The sequence below is a fragment of the Rana temporaria genome, chromosome 10, assembly GCF_905171775.1.
Source record: "Rana temporaria chromosome 10, aRanTem1.1, whole genome shotgun sequence".
In the NCBI taxonomy this organism is placed as follows: Eukaryota; Metazoa; Chordata; class Amphibia; order Anura; family Ranidae; genus Rana; species Rana temporaria.
The window spans coordinates 130828961-130851896 of NC_053498.1; the positions used below are offsets into that span (position 1 = coordinate 130828961).

General features: G+C 42.8%; 1 protein-coding gene across 2 annotated transcripts in view; it reads left to right on the plus strand.

The window, feature by feature from the left end:
- Window positions 1–22936, plus strand: part of LOC120915606 (EF-hand domain-containing protein D2-like) — a 115532-nt gene that overhangs the window by 67141 nt on the left and 25455 nt on the right. The window contains exon 1 of one of the 2 annotated variants that reach the window (XM_040326269.1): window positions 540–784. The exons of the other annotated variant lie outside the window; for it this stretch is intronic. Within the exon in view, the coding sequence (XP_040182203.1) occupies window positions 567–784 (218 nt within the window). The 5' untranslated portion in view covers window positions 540–566. Of the gene's footprint in view, window positions 1–539; window positions 785–22936 lie in introns of those variants that run through there. 2 annotated transcript variants of the gene reach the window in all.

Here is a 22936-nt window from a genome sequence, read left to right on the forward strand (position 1 = left end):
TGAAGTAGTGATGATGGTTTGCTCGGTGTAGTACTCGGTAATGATGGTACTCGCAGTGATGCTCTCAGTAGTAGTCAATGATGGTGATGTGGTCCCTGTAGTAGTATAGTGATGGTGAGGCCCCGGTGGTAGTATTTGACGGTGCTGCTGATGCTCTGTGTAGTAGTGTTGATGCTCTGTGTAGTAGTGTTGATGCTCTGTGTGGTAGTGTTGATGATGATGCTCTGTGTAGTAGTGTTGATGATGATGCTCTGTGTAGTAGTGTTGATGATGATGCTCTGTGTAGTAGTGTTGATGCTCTGTGTAGTAGTGTTGATGCTCTGTGTAGTAGTGTTGATGATGATGGTGATGATGATGCTCTGTGTAGTAGTACCGGTGATGATGATGCTCTATGTAGTAGTGTTGATGCTCTATGTAGTAGTGTTGATGGTGATGCTCTGTGTACCGGCAATGATGATGATGTGGTCTCAGCATCCCCCCTCCTCTCCCCCTCCTCTCCGGGTCCGGCCCCCGGCTCTGCTCCAATCACGGCTCTCCTTACATCTGGCCGGAGCCGGTGCGGTCACATGACGGGTGCCGGGGATGTGAGCGCGACAGGTGTCAGCCGGGGGACGGAGACGATGGCGGGGGACGAGCTGGCATCCAGGCTGAACCGGCGGCTGCGGATGGGGGACCCGGAGGACGGAGAGAGGGAGCAGCCCAGTATGAGGGTCTTCAATCCCTACACCGAGTTCAAGGAGTTCAGCAGGAAGCAGATCAAAGACATGGAGGAGATGTTTAGACAGTGAGTGCCCCCAGTCCCCGACACCATCCCTGTACCCGACACCATCCCTGGACCCGACACTGCACCCCGACACCATCCCTGGACCCGACACTGCACCCCGACACCATCCCTGGACCCGACACTGCACCCCGACACCATCCCTGGACCCGACACTGCACCCCGACACCATCCCTGGACCCGACACTGCACCCCGACACCATCCCTGGACCCGACACTGCACCCCGACACCATCCCTGGACCCGACACTGCACCCCGACACCATCCCTGGACCCGACACTGCACCCCGACACCATCCCTGGACCTGACACTGCACCCAAACACCATCCCTATCATCATACCTGGCAATTCCAGCTTGACACCTTCCCTGTATCCATCCTCTTCATCTTTTCATCCCTCCATATACCCATCTTATACATCTCTGCATCCTTCATATACCCATCCTCTGCATCTCTCCATCCCTTCATATACCCATCTTCTACAGCTCTCTATCCATCCATACCCATCCTCTGCATCTCTCCATACTCATCCTCTACATCTCTCCATCCATCCATACCCATCCTCTGCATCTCTCCATCCTTCTATACCCAACCTCTACATCTCTCCATCCTTCTATACCCATCCTCTGCATCTCTCCATACTCATCCTCTACATCTCTCCATCCATCCATACCCATCCTCTGCATCTCTCCATCCTTCTATACCCATCCTCTACATCTCTCCATCCTTTTATACCCATCCTCTGCATCTCTCCATCCCTTTCATATACCCATCTTCTACAGCTCTCCATCCATCCATACCCATCCTCTGCATCTCTCCATACTCATCCTCTACATCTCTCCATCCTTCTATACCCATCCTCTACATCTCTCCATCCATCCATACCCATCCTCTGCATCTCTCCATACTCATCCTCTACATCTCTCCATCCATCCATACCCATCCTCTGCATCTCTCCATACTCATCCTCTACATCTCTCCATCCATCCATACCCATCCTCTGCATCTCTCCATCCTTCTATACCCAACCTCTACATCTCTCCATCCTTCTATACCCATCCTCTGCATCTCTCCATCCTTCTAAACCCATCTTCTACATCTCTTCATCCTTCTATACCCATCCTCTGCATCTCTCCATCCCTTTCATATACCCATCTTCTACAGCTCTCCATCCATCCATACCCATCCTCTGCATCTCTCCATACTCATCCTCTACATCTTTCCATCCTTCTATACCCATCCTCTACATCCTTCTATACCCATCCTCTACATCTCTCCATCCTTCTATACCCATCCTCTGCATCTCTCCATCCCTTTCATATACCCATCTTCTACAGCTCTCCATCCATCCATACCCATCCTCTGCATCTCTCCATACTCATCCTCTACATCTCTCCATCCTTCTATACCCATCCTCTACATCCTTCTATACCCATCCTCTACATCTCTCCATCCTTCTATACCCATCCTCTGCATCTCTCCATCCCTTCATATACCCATCTTCTACAGCTCTCCATCCATCCATACCCATCCTCTGCATCTCTCCATACTCATCCTCTACATCTCTCTGTCCTTCTATACCTATCCTCTACATCCCTCCATACCTATCTTCTACATCTCTCCATCACCATCCTCTACATCTCCCTATCCCTCCATGCCAATCCTCTACACCTCTCCATCCTTCTATACCCATCCTCTACATCTCTCCATCCTTCTATACCCATCCTCTACATCTCTCCATCCTTCTATACCCATCCTCTCCATCCCTCCATACCCTTCCTCTCCATCCCTCCATCACCATCCTCTACATCTCCCCATCCCTCCATACCAATCCTCTACATCTCTCCATCCTTCTATACCCATCATCTACATCCCTCCATACCCATCCTCTACATCTCTCCATCCCTCCATACCCTTCCTCTACATCCCCATCCTCTACATCTCCCCATCCCTCGAAACCAATCTTCTACATCTCTCCCTACTTCTATACCCATCCTCTACATCTCTCCATCCTCTACTTATACCCATCCTTCTATACCCATCCTCTACGTCTCTCCATCCTTCTATACCCATCCTTTACGTCCCTCCATACCCATCCTCTTCATCTTTCCATCCCTCCATACCCTTCCTCTACATCTCTCCATCCCCATCCTCTACGTCTTCCCATCCCTCCATACCAATCTTCTACATCTCTCCCTACTTCTATACCCATCCTCTACTTATGCCCATCCTCTACGTCTCTCCATCCTTCTATACCCATCCTCTACATCCCTCCATACCCATCCTCTTCATCTTTCCATCCCTCCATACCCATCCTATACATCTCTCCATCCCTCCATACCCATCCTCTACATCTCTCCATCCTCCTATATACCCATCCTCTACACTGTTTCAACCCCATCTTCTACATCTCTCCATCCTTCTATACCCATCATCTACCTCACTCGATTCCTGTCTACTTTTGTATACTCTATACTGCAGACTGGCATCCCAGAGACCCCAACATTCAGCCTCGCACTACTTCCCCCATAATTCACCCTAGCACCATGATTTAATTTCAGTACCATTACCAATCTAATTGTATGTTCTCCCAGTGGTTGGACATAGCTAAAGAGGGTGCAACTGACCTATGGAGTTAAGGGGACCATCCCTTAATCTAGTATCTGTGTGCTCACATTACATATAGTGTACATAATCAGTGCATCTGATTTCCATTGAGATATTTGCTGATTTACCCTTTAAAGGGTTGGGTCTCCTAAGGCTAACATTTCAGCAATTGGATGATACTCGAGAGTTCGTCTACTGGACCATTTCTTATATCTGTCTGGGTCTCTCTCTCAGTGAGTCCAGGGGTCTGTATCTGCTGTTGCCATGACAAGGGGCTCTTACTCTCTCCATGTTGAACTTTTATTAATTTACTATTATCGAGACTGTAACTGGAACACACCAAGATTGGAAGGAATATCCAAAACACCCAGGTGGCCAGGAGCAGTCAGGAATCATGGCAGAGAGATCTCACTATTGCAGTATCCATTGTGTATAAGAAGCCTGGGGATGACCAAACACACAAGGTTTCTTCTAGAAGTAATCACACCTTCTGAAATGCTAGAGGACCAGCTGTTATGCTGACCAGCCAGCCATTGGCCTAGACCACATATGGAAATCCGTAAGCCAAAAGTCCTTCTCTGTATACTTTTTCAAGGTCATTGGTTCAATGTGTTGGGGCAGGAGGGTCAGCAAGTCGTTGGGGCACCCAGCATCTTCAGGAGACCTCCATAAAGGTAGTTTTGTATGTTTCTATTAATAAAGATTTCTTATAACCACATGGATGCCCATCTTGTTGCACTGCTCCTGGCCTTACCTGGGTTGCTGGTATCATAAGCTTCCACGTTGAATTAGCTGAAACCCCTTTCTTTACATTACATTATTTTAGCAATGAAACCACACACAATATTTAAGCACAATAACGTCAACCTGATGATGTCTAATATTCTGATGGGGGCCCAATAGGATTTAAATGAGATCCCAATGTTCCTAGTAGTCCAGTCTCTTTGGACCTCTCAGCTTAAGCCCATCTGTACTGGACCTGGCAGACCTGATTTTGGAGTGCTGGACTTTTTCCCCCATTGATTGTTTTGTGTTGCATATTTTAGCAATGCTAGTCCCACATTGTGCCCTTGTAGTGCATGCTATGCCCACATTACATTGCGTTCACCAGTTCTGTCCATGCTCACGTTACATTGGCACTAATTGTCCCAACAGAACAGTAACCACCCTCATGCCGTCTTTGGGCCGCTTGCACACTGCAGCTTGAAAAAGTTCAGTACGGTCGGGGGGTACAGGGGTGCTGGTTACTGATCTAAAATCCTTTGTTTTCAATGTGCCTGTACACACAGCTGCGTAAACAAGCACTGCATATTCTTAAGTAAAAGAAAGATCTGCATTTCCAGTTAGAATTTTGCGCCGGTATGCACAAATACATGCATTTGAGCATAAATATTAATTAATTTTGCATAAGAATGTATTGTATGTGCATACACAAGCAAATATGCACAATTATGAATAAAACAAACACCTAAAATTACGTCCAGAAATGCTGATGCCCAAACATCAGTTCCAAGTGCGAGAGGTCTTTTGCCCTGTACACACGACCGGTTTTCCCGCCGGAATAAACTGACGTTTTTTTCCGATGGAGTTCCACTCAAGCTGTCTTGCATACACACGGTCACACCAAATAACGACTGTCAAGAACACTACAATGAGCCGAGAAAAATGAAGTTCAATGCTTCCAAGCATGCGTCAACTTGATTCTGAGCATGCGTGGTTTTTAATCTGTCGGAATTGCATCCAGGCGAATGGAAATTCCGCTAGAATTTTTTTTCATCTGAAAAATTGAGAACATGTTCTTTATCTAATTCCGTCAGAATTTCTGATGGAAAAAGTTAGATGGGGCATACACACAGATGGAATATCCGATGAAAAGCTTCCGTCTGACGTTTTTCGTTAGAAATTCCGCTTGTGTGTACAAGGCATTAGATACAGCCACCTTGCTGTATTCCCAATAATAACCTCTTCCATTGAACACCTAGGGCCAGATTCACGTAGGAGAGCGCATCTTTGTGCGGGCGTAACATATCCTATTTACGTTACGCCTCTGCAACTTTGACAGGCAAGTGCAGTATTCACAAAGCAAAGTTGCGGCGGCGTAGCGTAAATTCGGCAGCATAAGCCCGCCTAATTCAAATGTGGAAGATGTGGGCGTGTGTTATGTAAATTTATTGTGATCCCACGTAAATGACGCTTTTTACGAACGGCGAATGCGCCGTCCGTGAACGTATCCCAGTGCGCATGCTCCAAATTAACCAGCAAAAAGCCAATGCTTTCGACGTGAACGTAAATGACGCCCACCCCTATTCGCGAACAAATTACGCAAACGACATAAAACGTGAAAAGTTCGACACTGTTCCGACGTCCATACCTAACATTGGTATGCCTCATGTACGCCTCATAGAGCAGGGGTAACTTTACGCTGGAAAAAGCCTTACGTAAACGGCGTATCTGTACTGCGACGGCCGGGCGTACTTTCGTGAATAGGCGTATCTAGCTGATTTACATATTTCTAGGCATAAATCAGCGTACACGCCCCTAACGGCCAGCGTAAATATGCAGTTAAGATACAACGGTGTAGGAGACTTACGCTGGTCGTATCTTATACAAATTCTGGCGTATCTGATTCTTTGAATCAGGCGCCAAGATACGACGCCTCAGACTCAGAGATACGACGGCGTATCTGGAGATACGCCGTCGTATCTCCTATGTGAATCTGGGCCCTAGCGTTTCTTGTATTGTGCTATCCCCAGCCCCAATATTACTCTTGCACCAACCCTCATAACTATGGCGCCTTCCAGTCCTTTGCGCAATACTAATATATTATTAATAACCTTTTGCAGCACGCCCATATAAAGCGACCCCCCCCCCCCCCCCCCCATTCTACAGCACAGCACAGTCCCCCAGGGCTCCCTTGCACCCATAAACAAAAAAGCAGAAGGTGCCACCATAACAAACATGGAAAAAAACAGGTTTGTTTTCAGTAGCTGGCAGGGTTTGATTGAAAGCGACCGAGACCCTGTCAGATGGGAACCAGGAGTTGGCTGTGTGGTGAAGGTGACATCCAGCTGCATTAGAATGCAAGGCTTGAGCACTGTCCACCAGCAGGAGCCGCCCATAACCACGATGGAACGCAAGCCATCTCTGCGGACGGACCCAGCATCTCGGCTGCTTTTGAACCCCACCAATTACTAAAGACTGACGATGAGCCTGTTTTCCTTCCACCTTTTATGAGTGTATTTTATTTTATTTTTATTGTTTTTAACAAACTGATACACTTAAATGGTGGCACCTTCTGCTTTTTTTGTTTATTGTAGTGCACAGAGACCATCCAATACTCTGCTGGACGATCTACTGCCATTGTTCAAGTGGTTTGTTTTCCCTAATTGGACTTATTTACCTTGGAAATGTATTATTCTTTGTGCCATTGAGCTTTTTTTTTATTCATTTTTTTTTTATTTCTTTTCACTTGCACACATGCCTGTAGACGCTCTGTTCTCATGGACACCGTTCTAGTCCAACACTCAAGCCATTGTTCAAGTGGTTTTCCCTAATGGTACTTCTTTACCTTGGAAATTTATTATTCTCCTTTGCGCCATTGAGCGCTTTTTTTTTCTTTCTTTTTTTTTTCTTGCACCCATGCCTGTAGAAGCTCTGTTCTCATGGACACCAGTTCTAGTCCAACACTCAAGCTTTCTTTATCTGCATCTTATTACCCTTAACCACGTTCTTACTGCCGCTAATTCCATTCATAGTGCCCTGCAGATGTCCCATCACTCGTCTTCCCGCTTGAGGGTGATTGACGGCTCCCATGGCCAGTCATCGTCGTCCAGTTCCTTTAAGTAAAGCCCCCCTTTATTTTTTTTTGTAGGGAGGGCCTCCCACACGCTAATGGAGTCTAATACTTAATTAAACGCTGATCCTAATAATAGCATCTCCCTACTGTAAGAATCAGCGGGAGGCAGATAAGGTCTATTAGTCTCCCTGTAGCAGCAATATGATGTAAGCTTTAAGTGTCAGCGAATGGGTTAATGCCATTATGTTCTTATAACCACGGTGGGGGATGTGTGTGTAGAAAATGGCTATGCCACTCAGTACTAGGCTGTAGCAGCTGCTGTCAAGAGGTTGCATAAGCTGCAGGAGTTCAATTAGTCGTGGATGGCCATAGGCCATCAGTATGGCACGCAATAGGTTAATAGGCATTCTCTGGCAAAAGAGAAATAGTATTTTGGCCAATGCTGGTGAGCCCCCCCCCCAAGGGGGACCCTTTTTGGACGGCGTTCTCTATAGCAGTTCAGCATAATCTGTCTGCATGACGCTGCCGCTCGCCCTCCAGCAGCACTGTAGTAAACATCTATATTTCTGCATTAAATGTCTCAGCCGCAACAAGGTTTTCTGGCTGCGGATCAAATGCATTTCAGCAACAGGTTGTGTATTAAAGAGCTCTGCCTACCTGCCTAATGTCTATAGAAAACCGGCAGGACATATCCTTGACTGCTGGGGAAAAAAAAAAAAATGCATAAAATATATGTATATACAATAAATATAAATATTTATATATAATATATATATATTTATTTTTTATTTTTTCCCCCTCCTATTTTTTTATTTGTAAACATTTGTAGTCTGAAATCTTTGTCCCATTTGATGAGACAATATTGCATCATTTCTCGTTTAGAACAATCATTTGGCAGTCATTGAAATCTGCATGGTTGCGTGTAGGTGATGCCGGTACATCGATCGTCATATATGGGTGACGATTGTCTTAGTACAAGAACAGGCAAGAGCTGCAGCAATGGATTCCAGCTATAGAAAGGAGTCATTGAGGAAGAAGGTCTCTCTGCTTTGCTGTGCATCAGCAGCAGCTTTCTGAATGGAGAATGTTACATTGTAGCAGAATCTGTATCCATGTGTCTGTTTATTCAATATGTTTCAAATCTGCAGGATGGAATCTGTTCAGAAAGGATTATTATTATTTTTTTTTTTCTAGCTGAAATGTGTTTGGTTCCAGTGTCTATCTCTACACGCTTCAATAAATAATCAATTTCTTTCCGATCGATCTCTTCCAATAGGAATAATTGATCTATTGATTGACTATTTGATTCAGATGCCACGCATGGGTAAGTGGATTTTGATTGATAGTAAAGTGCAATGGAGGCCCGTCCATTGTAGGAGCAGGGGCGCTGCCTCCCCTATCCATGCGCCCGCCCCTTTCAGGATGCCAGGTACATGAATTCCTATGGCAGGGGTGTTTTTTGAAGCACCTGATTAGAACCAGAGGCTCTAATAGACTTTGAAATAGATTGGGCTCGGGGGCGCAGAGCATTGCGTCTGGAGCCCATCCAGTTCAACAGAGAATTAATATTCGCTGTTGCAACACTAATCCTCCTCTCGGCTGATTGGTAAGTGGGTCTGATACCCGTCACCCAATTGGCTGAAAGGACAGGCGATCCTATTGGATGCGTAGGAGGAGGGGAGGCAAGACATGGCATAAGCGGGGAGGAGAAGACACAGGAGCAGCTGCCCGATGCCCCGATCCCTGCTGCTGCCTGATGTGTCCGCCGATGCACAATCCCCATAGCTGCCCATGTGCCCGCCAATGCACAATCCCCACAGCTGCCGATGTGCCCACCGATGCCCGATCCCTGCAGATTCCTGATGTGCCCGCCGCCTAGGTGGGGGAAGTACCGATGGACTGGAAGACACAGGAGCAGCTGCCCGATGCCCGCAGCATCCTGATGCCCCGATTTCTGCTGCTGCCTGATGTGTCCGCCGATGCACAATCCCCATAGCTGCCCATGTGCCCGCCAATGCACAATCCCCACAGCTGCCAATGTGCCCACCGATGCCCGATCCCTGCAGATTCCTGATGTGCCCGCCACCTAGGTGGCGGAAGTGCCGGTGGACTGGAAGACAGCGATGTGGGGGGGGGGGTTGAGATGCCACGGGGGTACCACCAGCTGCCACTGGTAAAGTGCTTGCATGGGTTTTCTCCGGTCTCCTCCCACACTCCAAAGACATGCTGGCAGATTAATTAGCTCCTATCTAAATTGGCCCTAGTAATTAGGCATGCGCAGGGGGTGTGCCTAATCACTATGTGCAGTGCCGATTCCCCCTACTACCCAAGCTCCCCCCTCATGTTTTAGGATGGACAGCTGGGAAAGGGGCTAGTGAATATGTAATTTACCAGCCCCTTCATTTTCTAAAGAAACACATTCACTCACTGTGTTCATTCATAACTGGCCGAACTTCCAGGTGATTTCGCCGCTGCACGATCACCCGGGAAGTGGGAGCAGGTACCTGTCAAAAATAGATGTGAACGTGTCCCATCGGAAACCATTTTAAATGAACTGTAGTACGTATCTGTAAAGAGTCATTGTCTCCCGCGGCTGTCAATAAAATCCAGGGACATGGGAGCTGCCTTCCATGGGGGCACCCGATGAAGAGGAGGAGCCAGGGGCACCCCAGAAGAGGAGGATCAGGGCTGCTCTGCGCAAAACCCTTTGCACAGAGCAGGTAAGTATGACATGTTTGTTAATTTATTTAAAAAAAAAAAACACTTTTACCACTTCATTACTGGGCACTTAAACCCCCTTCGTGCCCAGACCAATTTTCAGCTTTCAGCGCTGACGCATTTTGAATGACAATTGCGCGGTCATACAACACTGTACCCAAATTATATTTTTATAATTTTTTTCCCACAAATAGAGCTTTCTTTTGGTGGTATTTGATCACCTCTGTGATTTTTATTTTTTGCGCTATAAACATAAAAAAACAGAAACTTTTGAAAAAAAACACTATTTTTTACTTTTTGTTATAATAATATCCCAATTTAAAACAAAAAATAAAATTTCCCTCGGTTTAGGCCGATACATATTCTTCTACATATTTTTGTTAAAAAAATTCGCAATAAGCGTATATTGATTGGTTTGCGCAAAAGTTATAGCGCCTACAAAATAGGGGATAGATTTCTTATTTTTTTTTTTTTTTTTACTAGTAATGACGGCGATTTGCAATTTTTTTTTGTCAGGCCTGCGATATTGCGGCGGACATATCGGACACTTTTGACACAATTTTGGGACCATTCACATTTATACAGCGATCAGTGCTATAAAAGTGCACTAATTACTGTATAAATGTGACTGGCAGTGAAGGGGTTAACACTAGGGGGTGAGGAAGGGGTTAAATGTGTACCCTGGGTGTGTTCTTACTGTGTGGGGGGGAGGGGACTGACTGGGGGAGGTGACCGATCCCTATGTAAAGGGACACAGATCGGTCTCCTCTCTCCCTGACAGCACGTGGAGCTCTGTGTTTACACACAGAGCTCCACGTCCCTGCTGTGTCACCGAAGATCGCGGGTGTTTGGCGGACATCGCGGCCGCCAGGCACTCGTATCGGCTCCCGAGCGATGCGCCGGGCACGTTGTTTCCCCGCTGCGCACCCCCAGCGGCGCGCACGGGGATAGCGCGGATCCCAAGTGGTAAATGGTACCCTAAATGCAGCACAATTTTGCTGTGATTGTTGCGTGGCAATAACACCAAAATATGCATTTAAAAATTGCGCAAAGCTCATCATCCGAAATGCGCATAGAGCAGCTCAGCTCATTCATGTTTACTGGGGCAGTCCAGTGCGTGACACGTGGAATCGGGTGAAAATCTAAAGCTGGAGCGCTCGTTCCCTCGCCGCGATATGTGTACGGAACCTAAAGTTTTTGGCTCTTCATAGAACTTTAAATAAATAAGGCTGAATGTTATGTACAGTGCCATGTCCCATGCATTTAGATTTGTGTTGGTTTAGGCAACAGTGTCAGTTCTCCGCTGTAACCTGCCACGCCGTGGATTCAGGAACAGCGTCTGTTTCCGTACCCCAGGATTGGGGCGTCATTATGCAAATGAGATGCCTTCAGGGAGAACCTTCTATGTGCAGCTGAATGCATTGAAGCGAGAAGCTGGCTATATGTGATGATGACCTCCTTTACATAGAGCCAGGCTGAACTTTACTGCACTCCCTCCCAGAGGGGTAAAGGCCACATCATTCCGCTCTGGTACATATTGCCATAGCTGCTGTAGTAGAAATCTTCCAGGGTCTTATAATTAAAAAAAAAAGAACCCCGCCAAGAGCAGTTTTATGTCTGCATGTCTCTCTCCTCCCCCACATCATGGGTCCAGTTTACAGCCGTACTGGACAATTCCAATCATGGGAACTCGTTCTTTTCATGCCTGAGACCTATTCATCTATAATAAATCTTATCAGATGGCGTGACGGGTGTGCAGTGTGATGGATTACGGATAATTACAATTTGAACTATTGAAATTAAAGCATACTGTATATTTTTTTTACACTGTATATAACATTATTTTTAGGCTGCATTCGCCTCTATGCAATGCGACATTGTATGCGCAGTGATGTGCATTTTTAGATGCTTTGCATTCGGGTGCCCAACACACAGATCTCACAGTAAAGATTTGCGTGCACTTTTTATTTTCACACCAAAACCATGGCGCTTTTTTAATGCGTTTCCACGCGCTGGCAAGGTGCTTTGGGCTGCCATTAGGAATGAATGGCACTGCAGCACACCAAGTTTCAAAATGTGTTTTTGTGCGCAAATCATACCCATTCCCACCTTGCAGAGATGCGGACCCAGTCTTAACCACTTCCTTACTGGGCACTTAAACCCCCCTCCAGCCCAGACCAATTTTCAGCGCTAACGCACTTTGACAATTGCGCGGTCATACAACGCTGTACCCAAATGAATTTTTTTTCACACAAATAGAGCTTTCTTTTGGTGGTATTTAATCACCGCTGGGGTTTTTATTTTTTGCTAAACAAAAAAACATGGGAAATTTTTAAAATAAAAATTATGTTTCATAGTTTGGTATAAAATATTGCAAACATGTAATTTTTCTCCTTCAATGATAGGCGCTGATGAGGCGGCACTGGTGGGCACTGATGGGGACAGATAAGGCGGTACTGATGGGCACAGATAAGGTGGGACTGATGGCCACTGCTAAGATGTCACTGATGGGTGGCAGTGATGGGGGCACTGATGGCCATTGATAGGTACCACTGATGGGCACTGATAAGTGGCACTGGTAGGTCGCACTGATGGGCACTGGTAGGTGACACTGATGGGCACTGGTAGTTGACACTGACACGCTAACCGGAAAGATCACCCCGCGTCAACATGGACTCCCCCACCCATTCTGGGTAAAACTATCACCCCCAGCACCAAAGTCAAAAGTCTCAGAGTCATTTTCGATACCTACATGACAATGGATGCACAAATAGGGTCAGTAGTCAGCGGATCGCACCATCTGCTGCGCCTACTACGCAGACTCACGCCCTTTATCCCGAAAGAGGACATTGCAGTCGTGGTGGGAACAATCATCAATTCCAGACTCGACTACGCAAATGCCCTCTATCTAGGACTCCCCAAATACCAAATCACTCGCTGGCAAGTCGTTCAAAATACGGCCGCTCGACTAGTGACTCGACCTTCACTGAGATCCCTTCATTGGTTGCCAGTAAAAGACAGAATCACTTTCAAGGCACTCTGCCTAATGCATAAGTGTATTCAAGGCAACGCCCCCCAATATCTATGCGAAAAAATAAAAGCCCATAACCCCAATCGCATTCTGCGATCCACCAATCAAAACCTCCCTCAGATACCCACAGCCAGATACAAGTCCAAAGGAGATCGTAGATTTGCAGTCCAAGGAACCCGCCTGTGGAATGCGTTACCAACCCCCACCCGACTGGAGTCGGACCACTTGGCCTTCAGGAGAAAGATTAAAACCCATCTCTTCTGAGGTCAAGGGGTTCCTTACCCATGAAATGGGTACAGCGCCCAGAGGCGATTCAGTTCGCATGTGTTGCGCTTTACAAGTCTCTCTCTCTCTCACTGATGGGCGGCACTGGTAGGTGGCACTGTGGGTACTGATGGGTGGCACTGTGGGCATTGTTGGGTGGCGCTGGTGGGCACTGGTAGGCGGCACTGTTGTGCACTATGTGGCACTGGCAGGCGGCTGCTCTCCTTGATCGGCACCGATGTCCCTCTGACAGCCGCCGTAGATTGGCTTTTTTTTTTCTCCTCACGCTATCAGCTCTGTTTACATCACATGATCAACTGCCATTGGCTGACAGCTGATCACATGGTAAGGGGTCGGGATCGACCCCTTACTCCGATCTGTGATCAGCCAAGTTTCATTGATCACAGGCCGCTCGAGAACGGGAGGACGTCCATGGACGCCCTCCTGGCAAAAGTAGGTCCGCGCTGTAACCGTCTTTCGGCTATGGCGCGGATCTGAAGTAGCTAAAAAAAAATGTTTTTGTTTTGTTTTTTTAACCTATCATAGTTACCTAGGTGGATGCAGCATCGGACCCCGGCGCCTTTACACTGAGAACCGAACCATCGAACATCGCCGATGGCTCGGTTCTGATAACTTCCAGAGCAGAAAGCTGCTGCCTGTCAGTCAGCAGCTCTCCTCTCTGCTCCTCCACGCTCATTAGAGGACTGAGCTGTGGAGGGGCGGGGAGCGGCCGGCTCAGTGGCTCAGTGGTTTGCTGAGAGTCTGAGACAGGCATCAGTCCAGGCACCTGGCGGACCCGGACTTTTATACTCCTCCGCTCTCAGAATACACTGATCAGTGCTGCAGCCGCTGACTGAGCAGCTTTTATCTGATAATATGGCCTGAAATGTAGTCAGCCCTGGCGCAACGACGTATTGGTTTTCGACGTGAACGTAAATTACGTCCAGCCCTATTCGCAAACGACGTAAAAAATTCAAATTTTGAAGCGGGAACAACGTCCATACTTAACATTGGCTGCGCCTCCTAATAGCAGGAACAACCTTACGCCGAAAAAGCCTAACGTAACCGACGTAAATACATTGCGATGGGCGTGCGTACGTTTGTGAATCGGCGTATCTAGGTAATTAGCATATTCTACGCCAACAACAACGGAAGCGCCCCTAGCGGCCAACGTTATATTGCACACAATTCTACACCGCCGCAATCAAGTTACGTCGGTGGAGGAAGCCTATTTTTTAAGCGTATCTGCCTTTGAGAATCGGCGTAACGATACGCGGGCGCGGATTTCAAATTACGGCGGCGTATCTGGAGATACACAAAAAATGTATTTAAAGTGGTATTAAAGCTTTGTTTTTGCTTTTTTATACATACCTGCTCCGAGCAGTTGTTTTGCACAGAGCAGTCATGACGTCACTTCCACTTTTTCTCGGTATTCACACAGTATTCAGAATCGCGGATTTTGCCGATCTGAATACTTTTAAGTGCAATGGAGTGGTTTGGAGTCTTTTAGACCCCCGATCTCTCCATAAAGAGTACCTGTCACCATCTATTACTGTCACAAGGGATGTTTACATTCCTTGTGAAAGAAATTAAAAGTGATCAGAATTTTTTTTTTTAAGGGACAATGTAGAAAAAAAAAAAAAGAAAATGTTTAAGGGCCCTTTCACACCTGCGGACAGTATGTCCGGATTTCATTCATCCGTTTTCGGATGAAATACGGACATACATGTATCCCTATGGGATTGCGGATGAACATCCATCCGCTGACATCCGATCTCATCGTTCCCCGCTATGGTCCGTTTCTGCAGACAGAGGAAAACCCTATTTTTCCATCTGTCTTCAGAGCGGATTGGGTGAATGCGGACAGACGGTCCGTGTTCATCCGATCCCCCCATAGAGGAGAGCAGAGATCTGACAGGGCAGTCCCTGCACAGTGTGCAGGGACCGCCCTGTCATCTGCCGGCTCAGTGGGGATCAACGGAGCGATCCCTGCTGAGCAAGCGGATGATAAAGGTACGGATCCTCACGGAATCCGTACATGTGAAAGCGCCCTAAATCTCCCACGTCCCTGCATGCTCGTGCAGCAAAGAAAACGCATATATAAGTCACGCCCGCAAATGTAAACGGTGTTCAATTCACACATGTGAGGTATCGCTGCGTTTGTCAGAGTGAGAGCAATAATTCTAGTAAAAGACATATAGGTAGATTCAAGTAGCTGTGCCTAAACTTGTGGCGGCGTAGCTTAGCGTGTTTAGGCTACGCCGCCGTAAGTTAGCTAGGCAAGTACATGATTCACAATGTACTTGCCTGCTATGTTACGGCGGCGTAGCCTAAAGCGGGCGGGCGTAAGGGTGCCGAATTCAAATGTGTGTAAGGGGGGCGTGTTTTATGTTAATAATGCTTGACCTTACGTTTTTTGTTTAACTGCACATGCGCCAGGCGCCTACATTTCCCAGTGTGCATTGCGGCTAAGTACGCCGTACGGGCCTATTGATTTCGACGTAGACGTAAACTACGTAAATCGATATTCGCGGACGACTAAGGCAAACGACGTCAAAATTTCTAATCTCGAAGCGGGAACGGCGGCCATACTTTAACATTGCTATTCCATCTAATAGATGGAATAACTTTAGGCCTGATAATGGCTTACGGAAACGTCGGACCGTTTTCATCGGACATGTCCGCTGCCGGATTTTGGTCTGATGGTTCTACACACCATCAAACCAAAATCCTTGCGTACAGGATTCGCGGTGACGTGGCCGCGCCTTTGCGGCGACGTGCGCGACCCTGGAAGGTCAATGCTTCCACGCATGCGTCGAATCACTTCGATGCATGCGAGGGCTTTCGGCCGAGCGGACATGTCCGGTAAGTCGTACAGACGATCGAACATGTCCGACGGACAGGCTTCCAGCGGACATGTTTCTTAGCATGCTAAGAAACATTTGTCCGCTGGAAACCTGTCCGATCCGCCGGAAAATTGTCCGGTCGGACGTACAGACGACCGAACATGTCCGCTGAAACTGGTCTGCGAACCAGTTTCCGCAGACATGTTTGGTCGTGTGTACGAGGCCTTACTGAATCTACCTGGTACTCTCTAACCTGGTAACTTTACTGTTTAGTTCTTTTTTATTTATTCATGAAAGTGTTTTTTTCCTAAAAAATTTTGTTTGAAAGACCGCTGCGCAAATACCGCGTGACATAAAATATTGAACGGTCGCCATTTTATTCTCTAGGGTCTCTGCTAAAAAAAATATATGTATATATATGTATATAATGTTTGGGTGTTCTAAGTAATTTTCTGGCAGAAAATACGAATTTGAACTTGTTCATGTTTCCTGCACCCCAGATGTTTGTGCGCTCCACTTTGCTTAACAAGGACATTTGTAAAATGAGGATAATTTGACCAAAGGCACTGCTGATGTCAGCCGCTGAGCCAGAACAATAGGGCATAGATAATTGGAATAATTGTAGAGTGCGGATGTTCATCAGCGAAGTTACAAATAGCACGGCTGTTTTGATGCTCTATGTGCCTATGTGAGGGTGATGGGAAAAGTAAAAATAGCACAAAAATAAACTGATCTCCCGACCATCATTCATTTTTATTTCCTTAACGCAGCGCAGCGTGAATTATCTTCCCAGGAAGCTAGTGAGATTATGACGGCGATGGCAAAATGGATTAGTGTGTGGTTTATATACAGGAACCTTCTCTGTCCTTGTAAATTAATTACAGGGGGCAGAAAGTTTATTTTTATTTTTATTTTTTTTAGAGCCAATCACACCTAGGGCTAGATCCAGAAAGCCTGGCGTAACTTTGTGCGGGCGTAGCGTATCTCAGATACGCTATGCCACCATAACTTAGTAAGGCAGGTTCTGTATTCAGAAAGAACCTGCGCCCTAAGTTACGGTGGCGTATCGTAAATGTGCCGGCGTAAGCGCGCCTAATTCAAATTGTGAAGAGGTGGGCGTGTTTTATGTAAATAAAGCATGACCCCACGTAAATGACGTTTCTAACGAACGGCGCATGCGCCGTCCGTGAGCGTATCCCAGTGCGCATGCTCCTAAACACGTCGCAAATAGTCAATGCTTTCGACGTGAACGTAATCTACGCAAAGCCCTATTCGCGAACGACTTATGCAAACGACGTAAACGATGGAAAATTTGACGCTGTCCTGACATCCATACTTAACATTGGCTACGCCTCATATAGCAGGAGTAACTTTACGCCGGAAAAAGCCTTACGTAAACGACGTAAAAAAATCCGCTGGGCGCACATACGTTTCTGAATCGGCGTATCTAGCTCATTTGCATATTCTCCGCGGAAATCAACGGAAGCGCCACCTAGCGGCCAGCGTAAATATGCACCCTAAGATACGACGGCGTAGGAGACTTACGCCGGTCGTTTCTTAGCAACATTTAGGCGTATTTCAGTTTGAGCATACGCTTAAAGATACGACGGCGCGGATTCGGACTTACGACGGCGTATCTACTGATACGCCTGTCGTAAGTCTTTCTGAATCCAGCCCTATATGTTTTATTGCACATCAGTGCATGCACATAGGTTAGCCATTGTATAAATGGGTTAGATGTCTTTGCAATGAGTGGTCAGGAGGGGAAGCTGCCCTGGGCACCATGGGGATTTTGGGGGGTTGTGCTAGAATGAGTGATTAGGAGGGGGGAATTAGTACTAGGAAAGAGGATTTCTGTTAGGAAGGGGGATTTGGGGGGTTTATGTTAGGAGAGGGCATTTGTTCTGGGGAAGAAGGCTTTGGGGGGGGGGGGGGTTTATGTCCAGAGGGGAAATTCGAGGGGTAGAGGGATTGTGCTAGGGGAAGTTGGGGAGGGAGAGCATTTGCACTGAAAGAGGGGAATTATTTGAAAAGGAGAATTTTGGTTTGCAAAGGGAAATTTATGATTAGGGGATGTTCTGTCAATATCTCCAACCCATCAGAAACTCCAACTACGTCACTTCCGTTTTTTTTAAAAACGTAGTAATCAGAGATTTTGACGAATTGGTGATTGGACACAACACCGACAATCGAATAATGTCTGGTACAGGAAGACTGAGCTGTTTTTGACGAGGACAAAGTTGACGCCGCCTCGGAGGCGGACATTTTGTTGGCTAGTATCGGAGCGGAGTGAGAATTTTGCTCATAATATCCTGCACTGGACTCTATTCGCTTGCCAGTGTTGTGTCCAACCACCAAACTGCTGGATTTAAAAAAAAACGAAAGTTAAGCGGTTGGAGAACTTGACAGAACAGGGGTACTTGTGAAGATTGGTGCCCACATTTTTTTGGGGAGGAGGGAGAGCATTTTTGCTGACACAAAATGATCATACATTTGGGGGGGGGGGGGGGTTGGTGGTGTTTGGTTACTTCGCACTTGGCGCTAGCTGATCTTTGTGATGCCTTGACATGCCTTGGATTTTTACAGATTCATCCATGTGCAATATAGGGACAATAGATGATGATGGCAATGCATAAAAATGCTTGATTATTAAAAATAATGAAATAAATAAATAAAAGGAAATGTTTGATAATTAAAAAAGAAAAAAAAAAAGAAAACAGGAAATGCTTGGTTAGAAAAAAAAAAGGAAATGCTTGGTTGGAAAAAAAAAAGAAATGCTTGGTTAGAAGAAAAAAAGGAAATGCTTGGTTAGAAAAAAAGAAGAAAACAAGGAAATGCTTGGTTAGAAAAAAGAAGAAAAAAAAGGAAATGCTTGGTTAGAAAAAAAAAAGGAAATGCTTGGTTAGAAAAAAAAGGAAATGCTTGGTTAGAAAAAAAAAGGAAATGCTTGGTTAGAAAAAAAGAAGAAAACAAGGAAATGCTTGGTTAGAAAAAAGAAGAAAAAAAAGGAAATGCTTGGTTAGAAAAAAAAGGAAATGCTTGGTTAGAAAAAAAAAGGAAATGCTTGGTTAGAAAAAAAAAGGAAATGCTTGGTTAGAAAAAAAAGGAAATGCTTGGTTAGAAAAAAAAAGGAAATGCTTGGTTAGAAAAAAAAGGAAATGCTTGGTTAGAAAAAAGAAGAAAAAAAAGGAAATGCTTGGTTAAAAAAAAAAAAGGAAATGCTTGGTTAGAAATAAAAGGAAATGCTTGGTTAGAAAAAAGAAGAAAAAAAGGGAAATGCTTGATTAGAAAAAAAAAAGGAAATGCATGGTTAGAAAAAAAAAAGGAAATGCATGGTTAGAAAAAAAAAGGAAATACTTGGTTAGAAAAAAAAGGAGATGCTTGGTTAGAAAAAAGAAGAAAAAAAAAGAAAATGTTTGGTTAGAAAAAAAAAAAAAGGAAATGCTTGGTTAGAAAAAAAAGGAAATGTTTGGTTAGAAAAAAAGAAGAAAAAAAAGGAAATGCTTGGTTATAAAAAAAAAATAAGGAAATGCTTGGTTAGAAAAAAAAGGAAATACTTGGTTAGAAAAAAAAAATAAGGAAATGCGAGGTTAGAAAAAATAAGGAAATGCTTGGTTAGAAAAAAAAAGGAAATGCTTGGTTATTAAAAATAATTAAACAAATAAATAAAAGGAAATGTTTGATAATTAAAAAAGAAGAAAAAATAGAAAATGCTTGGTAAAAAAAAAAAAAGGAAATGCTTGGTTAAAAAAAAAGAAGAAAAAAAAAAGGAAATGCTTGGTTGAAAAAAAAAAAAGAAATGCTTGGTTAGAAAAAAAAGGAAATGGTTGGTTGGAAAAAAAGGAAATGCTTGGTTAGAAAAAAAAGGAAATGCTTGGTTAGAAAAAAAAGGAAATGCTTGGTTAGAAAAAAAAAGGAAATACTTGGTTAGAAAAAAAAGGAAATGCTTGGTTAGAAAAAAGAAGAAAAAAAAGGAAATGCTTGGTTAAAAAAAAAAAAGGAAATGCTTGGTTGGAAAAAAAAAAGAAATGCTTGGTTAGAAGAAAAAAAGGAAATGCTTGGTTAGAAAAAAAGAAGAAAACAAGGAAATGCTTGGTTAGAAAAAAGAAGAAAAAAAAGGAAATGCTTGGTTAGAAAAAAAAAAGGAAATGCTTGGTTAGAAAAAAAAGGAAATGCTTGGTTAGAAAAAAAAAGGAAATGCTTGGTTAGAAAAAAAGAAGAAAACAAGGAAATGCTTGGTTAGAAAAAAGAAGAAAAAAAAGGAAATGCTTGGTTAGAAAAAAAAGGAAATGCTTGGTTAGAAAAAAAAAGGAAATGCTTGGTTAGAAAAAAAAAGGAAATGCTTGGTTAGAAAAAAAAGGAAATGCTTGGTTAGAAAAAAAAAGGAAATGCTTGGTTAGAAAAAAAAGGAAATGCTTGGTTAGAAAAAAGAAGAAAAAAAAGGAAATGCTTGGTTAAAAAAAAAAAAGGAAATGCTTGGTTAGAAATAAAAGGAAATGCTTGGTTAGAAAAAAGAAGAAAAAAAGGGAAATGCTTGATTAGAAAAAAAAAAGGAAATGCATGGTTAGAAAAAAAAAAGGAAATGCATGGTTAGAAAAAAAAAGGAAATACTTGGTTAGAAAAAAAAGGAGATGCTTGGTTAGAAAAAAGAAGAAAAAAAAAGGAAATGTTTGGTTAGAAAAAAAAAAAAAGGAAATGCTTGGTTAGAAAAAAAAGGAAATGTTTGGTTAGAAAAAAAAAAGAAAAAAAAGGAAATGCTTGGTTATAAAAAAAAAATAAGGAAATGCTTGGTTAGAAAAAAAAGGAAATACTTGGTTAGAAAAAAAAAATAAGGAAATGCGAGGTTAGAAAAAATAAGGAAATGCTTGGTTAGAAAAAATAAGGAAATGCTTGGTTATTAAAAATAATTAAACAAATAAATAAAAGGAAATGTTTGATAATTAAAAAAGAAGAAAAAATAGAAAATGCTTGGTAAAAAAAAAAAAAGGAAATGCTTGGTTAAAAAAAAAGAAGAAAAAAAAAAGGAAAAGATTGGTTGAAAAAAAAAAAAGAAATGCTTGGTTAGAAAAAAAAGGAAATGGTTGGTTGGAAAAAAAGGAAATGCTTGGTTAGAAAAAAAAGGAAATGCTTGGTTAGAAAAAAAAGGAAATGCTTGGTTAGAAAAAAAAAGGAAATACTTGGTTAGAAAAAAAAGGAAATGCTTGGTTAGAAAAAAGAAGAAAAAAAAGGAAATGCTTGGTTAAAAAAAAAAAGGAAATGCTTGGTTAGAAATAAAAGGAAATGCTTGGTTAGAAATAAAAGGAAATGCTTGGTTAGAAAAAAGAAGAAAAAAAGGGAAATGCTTGATTAGAAAAAAAAAAGGAAATGCATGGTTAGAAAAAAAAAAGGAAATGCATGGTTAGAAAAAAAAAGGAAATACTTGGTTAGAAAAAAGAAGAAAAAAAAAGGAAATGTTTGGTTAGAAAAAAAAAAAAAGGAAATGCTTGGTTAGAAAAAAAAGGAAATGTTTGGTTAGAAAAAAAGAAGAAAAAAAAGGAAATGCTTGGTTATAAAAAAAAAATAAGGAAATGCTTGGTTAGAAAAAAAAGGAAATACTTGGTTAGAAAAAAAAAATAAGGAAATGCGAGGTTAGAAAAAATAAGGAAATGCTTGGTTAGAAAAAATAAGGAAATGCTTGGTTATTAAAAATAATTAAACAAATAAATAAAAGGAAATGTTTGATAATTAAAAAAGAAGAAAAAATAGAAAATGCTTGGTAAAAAAAAAAAAAAGAAATGCTTGGTTAAAAAAAAAGAAGAAAAAAAAAAGGAAATGCTTGGTTGAAAAAAAAAAAAGAAATGCTTGGTTAGAAAAAAAAGGAAATGGTTGGTTGGAAAAAAAGGAAATGCTTGGTTAGAAAAAAAAGGAAATGCTTGGTTAGAAAAAAAAGGAAATGCTTGGTTAGAAAAAAAGAAGAAAAAAAAGGAAATGCTTGGTTATAAAAAAAAAATAAGGAAATGCTTGGTTAGAAAAAAAAGGAAATACTTGGTTAGAAAAAAAAAATAAGGAAATGCGAGGTTAGAAAAAATAAGGAAATGCTTGGTTAGAAAAAATAAGGAAATGCTTGGTTATTAAAAATAATTAAACAAATAAATAAAAGGAAATGTTTGATAATTAAAAAAGAAGAAAAAATAGAAAATGCTTGGTAAAAAAAAAAAAAGGAAATGCTTGGTTAAAAAAAAAGAAGAAAAAAAAAAGGAAATGCTTGGTTGAAAAAAAAAAAAGAAATGCTTGGTTAGAAAAAAAAGGAAATGGTTGGTTAGAAAAAAAGGAAATGCTTGGTTAGAAAAAAAAGGAAATGCTTGGTTAGAAAAAAAAGGAAATGCTTGGTTAGAAAAAAAAAGGAAATACTTGGTTAGAAAAAAAAGGAAATGCTTGGTTAGAAAAAAGAAGAAAAAAAAGGAAATGCTTGGTTAAAAAAAAAAAAGGAAATGCTTGGTTAGAAAAAAAAGGAAATGCTTGGTTAGAAAAAAGAAGAAAAAAAGGGAAATGCTTGATTAGAAAAAAAAAAGGAAATGCATGGTTAGAAAAAAAAAAGGAAATGCATGGTTAGAAAAAAAAAGGAAATACTTGGTTAGAAAAAAAAGGAGATGCTTGGTTAGAAAAAAGAAGAAAAAAAAAGGAAATGTTTGGTTAGAAAAAAAAAAAAAAGGAAATGCTTGGTTAGAAAAAAAAGGAAATGTTTGGTTAGAAAAAAAGAAGAAAAAAAAGGAAATGCTTGGTTATAAAAAAAAAATAAGGAAATGCTTGGTTAGAAAAAAAAGGAAATACTTGGTTAGAAAAAAAAAATAAGGAAATGCGAGGTTAGAAAAAATAAGGAAATGCTTGGTTAGAAAAAATAAGGAAATGCTTGGT